The 13,928-nt window shown below is 44.4% G+C and overlaps 1 protein-coding gene across 9 annotated transcripts in view; it reads right to left on the reverse strand.

Moving 5' to 3' along the window:
* Gbf1 (golgi brefeldin A resistant guanine nucleotide exchange factor 1) overlaps nt 1-13,928 on the reverse strand; it is a 139,015-nt gene that overhangs the window by 21,579 nt on the left and 103,508 nt on the right. For 5 of the 9 annotated variants that reach the window (XM_042689224.1, XM_042689230.1, XM_042689226.1 and 2 more), the window contains exons 5-13: nt 12,751-12,869; nt 10,342-10,450; nt 9,818-9,878; nt 7,725-7,779; nt 3,066-3,210; nt 2,126-2,349; nt 1,451-1,619; nt 1,028-1,239; nt 440-538 (exon numbers count right to left, since the gene is read on the reverse strand). In XM_042689224.1, coding sequence (XP_042545158.1) covers nt 440-538; nt 1,028-1,239; nt 1,451-1,619; nt 2,126-2,349; nt 3,066-3,210; nt 7,725-7,779; nt 9,818-9,878; nt 10,342-10,450; nt 12,751-12,869 — 1,193 coding nt within the window. Of the gene's footprint in view, nt 1-439; nt 539-1,027; nt 1,240-1,450; nt 1,620-2,125; nt 2,350-3,065; nt 3,211-6,836; nt 6,936-7,724; nt 7,780-9,817; nt 9,879-10,341; nt 10,451-12,750; nt 12,870-13,928 lie in introns of all 9 variants that reach the window. The other 4 variants (XM_042689231.1, XM_042689228.1, XM_042689227.1 and 1 more) reach the window with 2 other exon arrangements.

Below are 13,928 nucleotides of genomic sequence, written 5' to 3' on the forward strand. Positions count from 1 at the left end.
CACCACTTCCAGCTTTTTCTGCTTATGTGGTGCTGCGGAATTGAACCCAGAGCCTCATGCATGCAAGGCAAGCACTTTACCACTGAGCCACCTTCCCAGCCCCCAGCTTAGTCCTATAAGAGTTTTCTTTTGCAATTTAGTAACAGTCCTGGCTTGACTTGTAAGAGGAAATCCTGGGATGAAGACTTGCTCCCACTGAAGGTGAAGTTACATGCCAGGCTTTGTATTTGGGCTCTCCTTCTTTATAGTCAGCCATTTTTCTTTGGGCTTCTTTGAACTTTTCTACTACAGAGCCAGTCAAAAAAACAAACTAGAGGCTAAAGTACCCTCCTAGAGAAAGCCCATAAATCCTATCCCTGTAGCATAACAGGCTGGCCCCACTGAAGATGCCATATATCTGGTTTTGTTTTTCTCTCTCATCCAAGATCAAGAAACTTACCTCTAATTGGAACTTGAGGTGCTCCCGCATACTCTCAAACAGTAGGAAGCATACTCGCAGGGAAGCAGCATACAGGTTCAGCCGTTCTACACTGAGTAGCTGGAGATTAGAGGATAAGGTTGTTGTTGTTTTTTTTCGGTTGGTTGTGGGGCCTGAACTCTGGGCCTGGGGGCTGTCCCTCAGCAATTCAGCTCAAGGCTAATGCTCTACCAATTGAGCCACAGCACTATTTCCAGTTTTTTCTGCGTATGTGGTGCTGAGGAATAGAACTCAGGGCCTCATGCATGGAAGGCAAGCACTTTACCACTGAGCCACCTTCCCAACCCTAGAGGATAGGTCTTCAAAGTTGATTGATTCAGCCAACAGTCAGGAGAACAAATTGGTGAAGTTGCCATAGAATGACTGAACACTGAAGGAACTCTATCTACTACAATCCTCAGAGAGCTACTAGAACTCCTTTACTTATAAATAACTGTGAGGAAGGTACTTTCTTGGGACCCATACTCTGCACAATTGGCCAAACCATCCTCCTTCTGCCTTTGAGAGACCCTGAAAAACAGATAGGGGCTAGGAGCAATAAGATCTTACCTGGAATAAGTGGCGACACATTTCATCCTTGATAAGACCCAGGAGGGTCTGGCATTGGGCCACAGGTGCTGATTCAAGGGCCACCGTCAGTAAATGCAGTCCCATGTGGATCATAACCTCTGAGTTGTGGCGGTCATGTGGGTTGGTGAGGGAGATAAGGAAGCGGAAGAGCTCACGGATACAGGGAAGACCATAAGGTACCAGAGCTGTGCCTGGGAATGTGAGAAGTGAGACTGCTAAGAAACAACCAGCCTGCTGGCTCAGCCCAACCCATCTGTGCCAACAGTTTGAAGGCTGGACTACATTTTCTGCCTGGAACATAGCCTAAAAGTAGGACCCAGAGGCAATAGTGACCTTGGTCCAACATGATCTAGACTCAGGCAGCTTAGAGGGTAGGATGAGGGAGGGAGAGTGAGTACCAACCTTCTTTCTGGGAGGACTGTGTAAAGCGTACACCCCGTGGGTTGACGTAATCCATGTCATGGACTGAGGCAGAGTCAGAGTGATCAGCAGGGGATGTGCACTCCTCTAACACTTCAGGGATGGATTCCACTGATGCTGACTGGGCTTTTTCCACGTGAGCCCCTTCCTGCTATGACCAGCAGCAGGCAGAAATAATAGGAACAAGGTTAAGTCAAGGGTAACTTAGAACTTATTCCCCTCAAGTCCAAGCAATCTCCAATGGACTTCAAGGGGGAGATTCAGTTTGGTGGTTTATGAATCAATGAAAGAGATAGCTCAGGGCAGGAATAGGACAAAGGACTCAGAAAACATCTCCTGAGGTGTCATTGATTTATAGTGACTGAAACTCTATAGAGATGCAGAAAAAGCCAGAAAAGGCCATGGTCAGCTCCTTCCCTTTTGCCAGACACTACCATAATACTACATTGCATAATTTGATAAATACCCTGAGCCCTCTCCCACAGTGTGTTATACTGTAGGCTTTTCTGGGAAGTACGGCTAATTCTGAGCAACAGGGAAGAATTTCCTCCCTCAAGCTTGTTTTGAATTAAGGTCTGGCCTGGACACAAGATCTAAGAGACTAAGCCAGTTCTCAGAGTGGAAGGCAGAAGAGACCTCTAGAAACCAAAGCCATACCTGGGAGTCAGGCTGATCAGAAACCCCTAGCTCAGTGCTCCCAGGCTCTGCAGCTGTGCTTTCCCTTGGAGAACCAGGTTGCTCCAGGTCAGTGAGATCCTCCTTGGAGGTGGTTTGGGATGAGAATTCCACACCACTGTCTGTAGAGGGGCTGACCACTGCAGAGGCAGCTTCTGAACTTGCAGAGGAGATGGGTGTGGGCACATCGATGAAGGGCATGCCACCTGCCAAGAAAAGTGAAGCTTGAAGGAGAAGAGAGACTCTGTGGGCAACACATACTCTCCAATGGTACAAGATGCTCTGTTTCTCTAACTGCATGCTCACCTATAAATATGCTTGTCTCTAAAATAGTAAGAGTTTTTCTTACCTCTGTAAGAAAAACAATCTTAAAGAACAACTTTTAAGTTGCTGTGGAATTGCTGAGTAGTCACAGTCTAATTTGAAGTATAATTGTTTCTTTTGCTCTACCACTTAAGCCACAGCACCACTTCTGGCTTTTTCTGTTTATGTGGTACTGAGAAATCAAACCCAGAGCTTCATGCATGCTAGGCAAGCACTCTGGCTTTTTTCTTTTTGCTTATGTGGTGCTGAGGAATCGAATCCAGGGCCTCAGGCATGCAAGGCAAATGCTCTACCACTGAGCCACCTTCCCAGCCCAAAGGAGCTTTTCTTTTGTTTCTTCTTCTTCTTCTTTTTTTTTTTTTGGTCCGGTCGTGGGGTCTGAACTCTGGGCCTGGGTGCTGTCCCTCAGCTCTTCAGCTCAAGGCTAGCTCTCTACCACTTGAGCCATAGCGCCATTTCTGGCTTTTTTCTGCTTGTGTGGTGCTGAGGAATCGAACCCAGGGCCTCATGCATGGGCGGCAAGCACTCTACCACTGAGCCAACTTCCCAGCCCTTCTTTTGTTTCTTCTAATCAGAGGCAACAGCGCAGGTCACTCACCAGTGAGGTTAGAGGATAAGGTGGCTCCATTTGGAGTGGGCTCGGAACTTGGTGTGACTTTGGTCATATGACGTGGAGGTCGGGGAGATCTCTTCTGTTTCTTCCATTTGGATGAATCACTCATTCCTCCTGCTCTCATTTTCAGCTGGAAATACCACACCTTGTTAGCACTCTAGGAGTACTCTGACTAAGACTACCCCTAGAAACAGCTCTTCACTTAGTTCTTCTGATCTCTACAAAAATAGTCTATTCCCTACATCTGTGCTAACACAAGGACCTAGACCATCAGACCACATTCTTATGATTTTAACCTAACTCCTACTCACTCCAGGGAAACCAGCCTCCACATGGACTAATCGTTGATAAGGCCAGCTATTTTGGCCTACAGGCTCATGGACTCCTGGGCTTTACTTAAGTACTCTGCACAGCAGCCCCCTACCACTAGTTTTTATGCAACTATGAGCACCAAACTTATAGCTTTCTTATTATTGTATGGATTGAGCCTAGACCATAAAAGTATATGCCCTACTCTAGAAATTCCACATCAAATTGATCAAAGAATAATTCCTTAAGAGTTAGAAAAGAAAGAACATCCTAGGGTGTTTATATGTGGAGTTGAGGGTGGAGGATCATGTCCTGTTATTGCTCTGTTCCCAGTTTGAGTATACAAGCAAGACTTCTAGTTCTTCCCTCTACTGCCTTTTCTGGCTGTAATTTTTAGGAATTTGTTCAATTCCTTCTGATGTTTGGGAATAGGTTCCCTTTCTTAAGCTCCCCTACACTCTCAGACCTGACTAACCTTTGATTTTCTTGCTTAGAAACCACATAATCTTGCCTTCTATGAGTCTAGGTTCTTCCAATAAAGAAGAAAAGCCCAAAAGCTGAGCCTTTCCCCAGTTCTTAACATAGTAACAGCTTCACATTGGATTCACCCTTGTGCCCTTCCATCTCCAAAATGCCTGCAGTTATTCACCTAGTCTAAGCTTCAACTATTTGAGCACTATGGCTAAATAGGAACCAGGATGCTCTCTCTAGGAACCACTGCAGCTCAGCTAGATCAAATTTATGCTAAAAACTGATCTCAGAGAGCTGGGCACTGGTGGCTCATGCCTGTAATCCTAGCTACTCAGGAGGCTGAGATTAGGAGGATAGTGTTGAGGTCAGCCCAGGCAAAAATTTGAGAGATCCCATCTCAGCCAGTAAAAAGCTGAGTATGGTAGCACACACTGTTCAGCTACATAATCAAATAGGAGGATAGCGGTCCAGACCAGTCTGGACATAAATACAAGATCTATTTGAAAAATAAAAAAAAGCCAGGTGCCAGTGGCTCATGCCTGTAATCCTAGCTACTCAGGAGGCTGAGGATCGCAGTTCAAAGCCAGCCCAGGCAGGAAAGTCCATGAGACTCTTATCTCCAATTAACCACCAGAAAACTGGAAGTGGCACTGTTGCTCAAGTGGTAGAGTGCTTGCCTTGAGCTGAAGAGCGCAGGGACAGTACCCAAGCCCAGAGTTCAAGCCCCATGACCAACAATAAAAAAAAAAAGAAAGAAAGAAAAAGAAAAAAGGAGTAGCAGCATGGCTGAAATGGTAGCCCAGCTACCAAGGGGCTGGGAAGGTGGCTCAGTGGTAGAGTGCTTGCTTTGCATGCATGAGGCCCTGGGTTTGATTCCTCAGCACTACATAAGCAGAAAAAGCCAGAAGTGACGCTGTGGCTCAAGTGGTAGAGTGCTAGCCTTGAGCTGGAAAGCTGAGGGACAGCATCCAGGCCCAGAGCTCAGGCCCCATGACCGACAAAAAACAAAACAAAACAAAACAAAAAACAGTACTGCCGGGTGCTGGTGGCTCATACCTTAATCCTAGCTATACAGGAGGCTGAGATCTGAGGATCACAGTTCAAAACTGGCCCAGGAAGGAAGTCTATGAGACTCTTATTTCTAGCTAACCACCAGAACACTGGAAGTAGCACTGTGGTTCAAAGTAGTAGAATACTAGCCTTAAGTAAAAGAGCTCAGAGACAGTGCCCAGGCCCTGAGTTCAAGCCCCACGACCAACCAAAAAAAAAAAGGACTAACAACTGGATCTACTTTTATGAAATAGTCTTTCTCTTGAAAAGGTTTTCGCATTTTAGTCTAGCTTCCACTGAGAACCAGAGCCAGTCATTGACATTGCTTCCATACTACCATCAGTCTTTCTTGTTTCTTTTGCTATCTGCTGCGAAGTTAGCTCCAACTTGGTCATTTCAATGAGTGTTCTTGGCCTCCTGGCTACAGTGGGGGCTTAGAAAGCTGGCAGCTCTCACAAATACTTTAGCTTTTTTTTTTTTTGGGTCTGGTCGTGTGGCCTGAACTCTGGGCCTGGGCGCTGTCCCTCAGCTCTTCAGCTCAAGGCTAGCGCTCTACCCCTTGAGCCACAGCGCCACTTCCGGCTTTTTTCTTTTTGTTTATGTGGTGCTGAGGAATCGAACCCAGGGCCTCAGGCATGCAAGGCAAGCGCTCTACCACTGAGCCACCTTCCCAGCCCATACTTTAGCTTTTAAAAAGTGGTATTTTTTGCCTAAGGCACAAGCAAGCGGTGGATGTTTATGGAACCCTACACCCCTTTATCTGTATAATTCTATACGTCAAAGGACAACAGAAACTTTACAAAAAAAGAGAGCAGGTTCTAGGTTAATAATCATGGCAATGTGCTGGGTAACCACTGATGCAAATACAAAGGAAACTGTGACAATGCATTCAAAGAGGACATAGGTCTATGGACTATCTACACTAATGGGACGGACACACACACACACACACACACACACACACACACACATTATTTCTGTCTCCAATGACCTAGATGTTACAATTACACTTCCAGTATGCATATTGTTGGACTAGATAGCTTAGATGTCCCCTACCTCTTTCTCTCCCTCCTCTTCTCCTTTTTTTATTTTTATTTTTGTGCCAGTCCTGGGGCTTGAACTCAGAGCCTGGGTACCGTCCCTGAGCTTCTTTTGCTCAAGGCTAGCACTCTACCACTTGAGCCACAACACCACTTTCAGTTTTTTTCTGTTTATATGATACTGAGGAATCAACCCAGAGCTTTATGCATGCTAGGCAAGCACTTTACCACTAAGCCACATTCCCAGCCTTCTTCTTCTTCATAAAGTAGAGATATGGGGACTAGGATAATCTTTAGTTTGGACTCCTCTTCTAAGCTTCTTTACATCTTGACTTTTAAAAGATACAGGGTATCTTTGCAGATCCCAGAGTGTTCCCAATGTCCTGGCTATCCTGGTACCTGCTTCCTTTCTATCAATCTAGAGCTCTAAAACTTGGAATGATTCCTTTAGTGGTAATCAAGAAAAACAAGACTCACTAAACTACTGTTCCTTACCAAACTAGCACACATATCCAGATCTACTTGAAGATTGTACTTAAGCTCTCTGTCCTAGCGCTAAGATAGGGAAAGGGTAAAAAAGGGAAGTCTTGCTTAGAAGTCCAGGTCTTAAGTCTCACCATACAATGACAGCACGACCCAGGCTCTCTAGGTTATATAATATTCAAAGCTTCCTTCTGCCTCTAGGCAATCAGAGGTCCCAGGAGAATTCCCAACACTGCAAAGTCATAAACACATGCAACTTTTCTAAAGCCAAGCTGTGTTACTAGGGAGAGGTAAGTTGTGCTCTACACAATGGAAATGGGACCCGGGTGTTACAAAAATAAAAAATAATTATTTAAAGAAATAAAAAAGGGAAAAGGAGAAGGGGAGGGAGAGGGAGAGAGACCTTGAGGTTCTTAAAGAGTAGTACCCTCTCTAACTGGTTCAGGGCTTTGGTCTGCTCCCCACTACTTAGCTCCAGTTTGTTGAGGAGACATGGAGAAATCTGTGAAAGACAGGCAAATGCACGATTTAAACAGAGTGAAATAAACACACACACTAACAGGGAAGGAATGGGGATGGATAGCAGGAACAGGGGAAGGTCAGGTGCATGCACCAAATAGCCAAGGTCATCTCTGTGAGTAGAACCTCTTAAGGGTACAAGCAGAATCCTCACTAGTGGCCTGTGAAGTCCAGGACTTCTGTTCAAGACAGAAAGAGGCCATCCTTCTAACCACCCTTCTCCTACTCTCTTTGATCTGGATCCCAGCTTAATTTCTCTCTTTAACAGAGACTAGTACAAGAGTGAGCCCACTTTTACCCAGCATTACGTTTTGTAACACAGCTTCTCTAGGACTCCTACCTGATGGTAAGGCTGAGCCTTGAGGAGATGGCCATGCCAACTTTTTTTTTTTTTTTTGGTAGGTTGTGGGGTCTGAACTCTGGGCCTGGGCGCTGTTCCTCAGCTCTTCAGCTCAAGGCTAGCGCTTGACCACTTGAGCCACCTTCCCAACATACATTTTTAACCCAGCCTGGGGGCCTGTTTCCATGAAGGACTAGATCACCAGCTTATGCAGTGGGCCAACAAATACAGCCCAAAAAGGCAACACTGGGGAAGGAGAGGTATCTGGGAGAAAATGAATTTCTCACTAAAAGAGTGAGAACTATTTCTAGATTCCAAGCAGACCTGTCCAGACAAAAGCATGTCTTTGCTAGTAAGCAGGGGTATCCCATAGCACTGAAATTCAGTGATTAAGGTTTAGACAGGGACAGCAATTAATTTCTCAGATCCTACCTTTTTCATGTTGGTCCCCACATAGCTCTTAGGTTCTTCTTTAAACTGAGGTAACCTGTAAGATAGAGAATCCCATTGACTGTCATTCAGGATGACAAATGGCCTCCTTTATGCAAGCCATAGCCAAAGGCACCATGGGCCAGAGACATCCCTGTCTCTTAGGCATCAGGCTAATTCAACCCTTTTCAGAGTCATCAAAGAACCAGAGGAAAAAATGGGGTAGACGATGGAAGGGGTGACACTGATCAAGATGCATTATTTGTATAACCTGACATGGAATTGCAATCTCTTTGTACAACTACATCATCATAATAAGTGAGTTACAGGAGCTGGTGTAGTAGCTTAGGTGGGTACCTGCTTAACAAGTATGAAGTCCTAAGTTTAAAACCTAGTACCTAAAAAAATTTTTTCTACAATATTAAGCTGGAGGCATGGCTCAGTGGTAGAGCACCAGCCTAGTAAGTGAGAGATTCTGAGAGTCCAAGTTCCAGTAGTTTTTTTTTTTTTTTAATCTTCAAGCTGGGAGCAGGTAGCTCATGCCTGGAATCCTAATTACTCAGGAGGCTGAGATCTGAGGATCACGGTTCAAAGCCAGCACAGGCAGGAAAGGTCATAAGACTCTTAACTCCAATTAATCACCAGAAAGCCAGAATTGAAAAACAAAGGAGGAGGTAACAGTGCTCGATAGGAAATGTACTCATTACCCTACTCATGGAACTGTAACCCCTCTGTACAGTATTTTTACAATTAAAATATATATGTATTTTAATATAATAATATATATTTTATATATAAGATAATATATATATATAATATATATAAAAGAAAACTGGAATTGGCACTGTGGCTCAAAGTAGTAGAGTACTAGCCTTGAGCAAAAAAGCTCAGGACAATCCTGAGTTCAAGCCCCAAGACCAACAAAAAAAAAATCTGGGCATGGGTGGTTTGCACTTGTAATCCTACTCAGGAGGCTGATTTCTGGAAGATCAAGGTTTGAGACAAGTCTGGGCAGGAGTTTGGTAGACTCCATCTCTAAAAGTAACCAGCAAAAAGCAGGGCTGGAGGCATTGCTCAATGGTTATAAGTGCTAGTCAAGCAAGTACAAGGCCCTGTCAAACCACAAAGCTACATTTAAAAAAAGGAGTCATATTTGACATGGACTAAGATGACAATCACCAGGGCAAAGTAATTAAGCAAGTATGTAGTATGGAGGTTCATTTCATTCTTAGCTAAGTCCTACTAAAAGCCAAGAGATGGGTTGAGGGCAAAAAGGGTAATCTATCAGAACACCAGAAGACCATGCATAGAGTGAAAAGCAAAAAACAGTTGAGTTCAGAAACCAATAAATTTGAATCCAAGAAGAAAGTCTTTGCATTAGGGTCCAAGAACAATCTAGTTAGTAGATAAAGATTATCATCTATAGACCTAAAAGCAAAAGAAATCTTAGGGGGAAGTTTTGAAGCCACTGCTTCAGTTCTTCCAAAGCAAGTTATTGAAAGGAACTTTGGGAAATAGGTTTTTATGTTTAGTATGAAAAGGCCTCTCAAGCTCTAGGCTTAAAGACCTTACTTAGGGAAAGCAACCACCTTGCTTTGCCTGAGACTGGGGAGGGTGGGAGGTGGGGTGTTGCCAGGACATAGAACTTAGACTGCTAAAATTAGGGCAGTCCCAGGTAAACCAAGTTAAGAGATCAGTTCTCATGATTGTTGTTCACCCAAGCCTTGGCCTTCTCTCACACAAATTAAGACTGAGATCTGGGAGCTCAGTAACTATTCCAGGCTCCCTTAAGTCTGGCTTTCTCTTTGGGTTCCCTTTCCCAGCTGCTACCTGCACAGAGACAGACACAAGTTTAGGAAGCAGAACAAGATCTGTCTACATAGATTAAATAACCTTCTACCTCCCCCTGAGGCCATGCCAGCTCCCTTCTTCTCCCTTGCTCAGTAACCCTGAGCCCAGAGAACTACCCCCATCCATAATCCCAGTGGCCTCTGATGTGGCTGTGGGGTTGGCCAGGTCCCCAAAGTGGCTGTGTGGAGGCAGGCAGACTCAAGAGGCCTGGGCAGCCGGGCTGAAGCAAACAGCAGCAGGTTTACCTTGTGAAGAGCAGCTGCACCATGTCTACGAGAGTGTGCTCTGCGGATTTTCTCAATAACTCTGCACAGGCAAAAACAAATAACACAGGTGTCATTACTTGCTGTGCTATTATCAGGAGACTTCTCAGAGCAGACTCCCCTCCAAACCTTGTTTACCAAGGATTATGCCAAACTTATTAAAACCAACTCCAGCTCAGCTGGCAGTCATAACTTCACTGGGCCACTAGGTGGCACTACGGAGTTAGGAAAAAAAAGGCGGGGGACTTGATGAGTTTTAGGCTGGTGTCAATCTCAGAAACCCCATGGGAAGGAGATTTGGTGTTGGGGTAAGTCAGTCTGGGATCCATCCCCATTCTTGCTCTGGCATAATGGGTTGAGATCTCTATTTTAGCTTCACAACAAATAGATCCCCAAGGCCCCACAAGGTAGAAAAGTCCATCTCTGGGGTACTTGAGACAGTATCCTGTATACATACACAGACATTTGCCTTGGAATAGTAAAGGAGTCAGTATTCAAGCACTTACCACTGAGCCTCATTTCAAAGCAGATCCGAAAGCAAGACTGCATAATCTCACATACAGATTCATTAGTCAGGTGGGAACCTACTGGAGTTAGCAATAGAGTCCGGAGAACCTTCCAGAAAGAAAGAGAAGACATCATGATCAACAAGGTAGTTAGGTGACGTTTACTTGAAGGAAAAAAAGCTACCTCTTGTTTCTCCAGTCCCCTAATGAAGTACTCAGGGGTAAGTTTTATATTATTATTAATTTTAATTTCTTTTATCGGTCATGGGATTTGAACTCAGGGCCTGGGCACCATCCCAAGTTCTTTCACTCATGGCTAGCACTCTACCACTTCCAGTTTTCTGGTGGTTAATTGAAGAAAAGAGTCTAGGGCTGGCTTCAAACTGCAATCATCAGATCTCAGCCTCTGAGTAGCTAGAATTACAGGTGCAAGCCACTAGTGCCTGGCCAGTTTTGCTGTTTTCATTATTATTTTTTACTATGGCTTAAAAAAACATGTTAGTACCAGAGCTTGAACTCAGGCTTTTCTCAGTTTTTTTTTTTTTTTTTTTGCCAGTCCTAGCTCTTAAACTCAGGGCCTGGGCACTGTCCCTGAGCTTCTTTTGCTTAAGGCTAACTCTACCACTTGAGTCACAGCACCACTTCCAGCCTTTTCTGTTCTTGTGGTACTGAAGAATTGAACGCAAGGCTTCATGCATGCCAGACAAGCACTCTACCACTAAGCCACATTCCCAGCTCTTGCTCAATTTTTTTCTTTCATAGTTGGTGCTCTATCACTTGAGCCATGTCTCTGGTCTAGTTTGTTTTGCTAGTTAATTGGAGAGAGTCTTAGGGACTATTCCAACAAGGCTAGCTTTGAATTGTGATACTCAGATCTTAGCCCCCTGAGTAGCTAGGATTATAAGAATGATCCACCAGCACCCATCTTTAAAAAACAAAACAAAACATACTATTTCTTAAAGTTATAGTGCTGGGGCTTAAACCCAGGGGTATGCACATGCTATGCAAATGATCTACCACTGAATGCCATTCCAGCTCAGGGGTAAAGTTTTTTTGTTTTGTAAAAATACAATTTTATTGTTGTTATTGAAGTGTTGTATAGCGGGGTTACTATTTCATAAGTTAGGTAACAAATACAATTGTTTTTGGACAATGTCACCCCTTTGTTTTCCCCTAGTTTCTCCCCCTGACCACAAGTTGCATAGTTCATTTTCCAGAGTATACTGAATACTATGACTGCATTTTGTGACCCTTCCTCCCTCCATCTCTGTACACCCCTCCCCCTCCTGCCCAAAAAAAGAACAAAAAAAAACAATACTACCCCCCCACACACACTCATGTTTCCATTTCCTGGAATTCATTTTGATAAATAGTATTTAAAATGTTACAAGTTAGGGTTCCTCTCTCAAGAGTATCCTCTGTTAGTCTGTTGATGTGTGAATGCCTAGATTCCTGTATAAGTCATCATGTCCACTTAGTTGTACTTTTTTTTTTTTGGGGGGGGGGGGTCCAGTCGTGGGGCCAGAACTCTGGGCCTGGGCGCTGTCCCTCAGCTCTTCAGCTCAAGGCTAGCGCTCTACCACTTGAGCCACAGCTCCACTTCCGGCTTTTTTCTTTTTGCTTATGTGGTGCTGAGGAGTCGAACCCAGGGCCTCATGCATGCAAGGCAAGCGCTCTACCACTGAGCCACCTTCCCAGCCCCAGTTGTGCTTTTTTGTTCTTTATTTTTGTTGGTTGTAGAACTTGAACTCAGGGCCTGGACATTGTCCCTAAGGCTCTTCAACTCAAGGCTAGTGTTCTACCACTTGAGCCACAGTGCCACTTCCAGCTTTCTGATGGTTAACTAGAGATAAGAGTCTTACAGACTTTCCCACCTTGGGCTGGCTTTGAACGGTGATCCCTAGATCTCAGCCTCCTGAGTAGCTAGGATTACAGGCATGAGCCACTGGTGCCCAGCTTTTAGTTGTATTTTAAATCTAGTTTCCGTATATGAGAGAAAGCATACACTGTTTATCTCTCTGCGTTTGGCTTACCTTAATCTGATTTGCAGAACTGACAGGGGGTAGTTTTAGTTGAAAACTGTCTTTTCACTCTATGGAACCCTGACATATTCAGAACTTATTTCAGCTCTAGCTCACAAGCCTAATAGATGGATGGCACAGATACAGTCCAGCCAGGCAAGTGTATTATAGGCTTCCGGTATTTGATATCAATTCATTTAAAGCTCTTAATTATTTTCCTTAGAAAAAGCTTTTGCTTTGGTTACCTGAGCTGCTTGTTTGGAAACAAAGTTGGTCCCTAAGCTCCAGTGGAGTCAAAACACAATTTCATGCTGCTGGCAGACTCAAGTAAGTAGAGCCAGGGGCACCAGCCCTTGGCCATTAGCCTAATTGCTCTTCTCCTACTTACCTGAAGGATTTTCATCAGAACAACCTCATCACTAGCAGGATCTGTGCCCACAAAACGGGCATGGGTGACAGCATCTGCCATGTTCTCCATGCCCTCAGCTGTGCCCTCATGAGTGGGATCTGCTCCAGTAAAAAAGGACAAATTAAATGATGTGGTAGGACAGAGAAAAGGAAGGCAGAGAAACCAGTTTGGCTTTCTCTCCTCTAGTCCCCAAATCCATGATTCCTGAGCTACCTAAGATTTCGGCTCATAAATGGCTCCTCTGAACAAATCCACTGGATAAAACAGTGCTTCTCAAATTTGAGCATATATTGAAATTACCTGGAATACATTGCTGTGCCCACCTCCAGATTTTTTGGTTTTGTACGTCTACATGGGGCTTAGGAATTTATAGCTCTAGTTCCCATGTGAAGTTAATGCTGCTAGTCAGGGGAGCCTTACTTGGGAACCTTTGGTATTAAACTGCTCATTTCATAGAGGAAGGACCTGGAAATAAATTTTTGCCTCAAAGTAAGTGTCAAGTAGGGTCAGAGCTGTGAAAGCCAGAGTTATAGCCTTTTTCTTTTCCTTTCTTCTTTTTTTGTGCTGGTTCTGGGGCTTGAACTCAGGCCTGGATGCTGTCCTTGAGCTTTTTTGGTCAAGGCTAGTGCTCTACCACTTGAGGCATTGTTTTTTGGTGGTTACTTGGAGATTAGAGTCTCAAGGACTTTCCTGTCCTGGCTGGCTTCAAACCTTAATCCTCAAATTTTAGCCTCCTGAGTAGATAGGATTATAGGCATAAGCCACTAGCACTCAACTATCTTTTCTTTTTCTTCTTCTTTTTTTTTTTACTGGGGATTGAACTCAGGATGTTGCACTTGCTAGGCAAGTGCTTTGCTACTGAGCTACATCCCAGCCCTACCTTTTGTCTTCCTCTTTTTTATTTTGTTGGTTGTGGGGCTTGAACTCAGGGCCTAGGCAGTGTCCCTGAACCTCTTCGTGCTCAAGGCTAGTGCTCTACCACTTGAGTCACAGCACCACTTCTGGTTTTTGAGTGGCTAATTGGAGATAAGAGTCTCACTAAGATTTTTCTGCCCTAGCTGTCTTTGAGTCACGATCCACAGATCTCAGCCTTCTGAGTAGCTAGGATTACAGGAGTGAGCCACCAGCATCCAGGTGAGTACATTTCTTTCTTTCTT

Source organism: Dipodomys spectabilis, unplaced genomic scaffold (genome assembly GCF_019054845.1).
Source record: "Dipodomys spectabilis isolate Male_0828 unplaced genomic scaffold, ASM1905484v1 ptg000125l, whole genome shotgun sequence".
NCBI lineage: Eukaryota > Metazoa > Chordata > Mammalia > Rodentia > Heteromyidae > Dipodomys > Dipodomys spectabilis.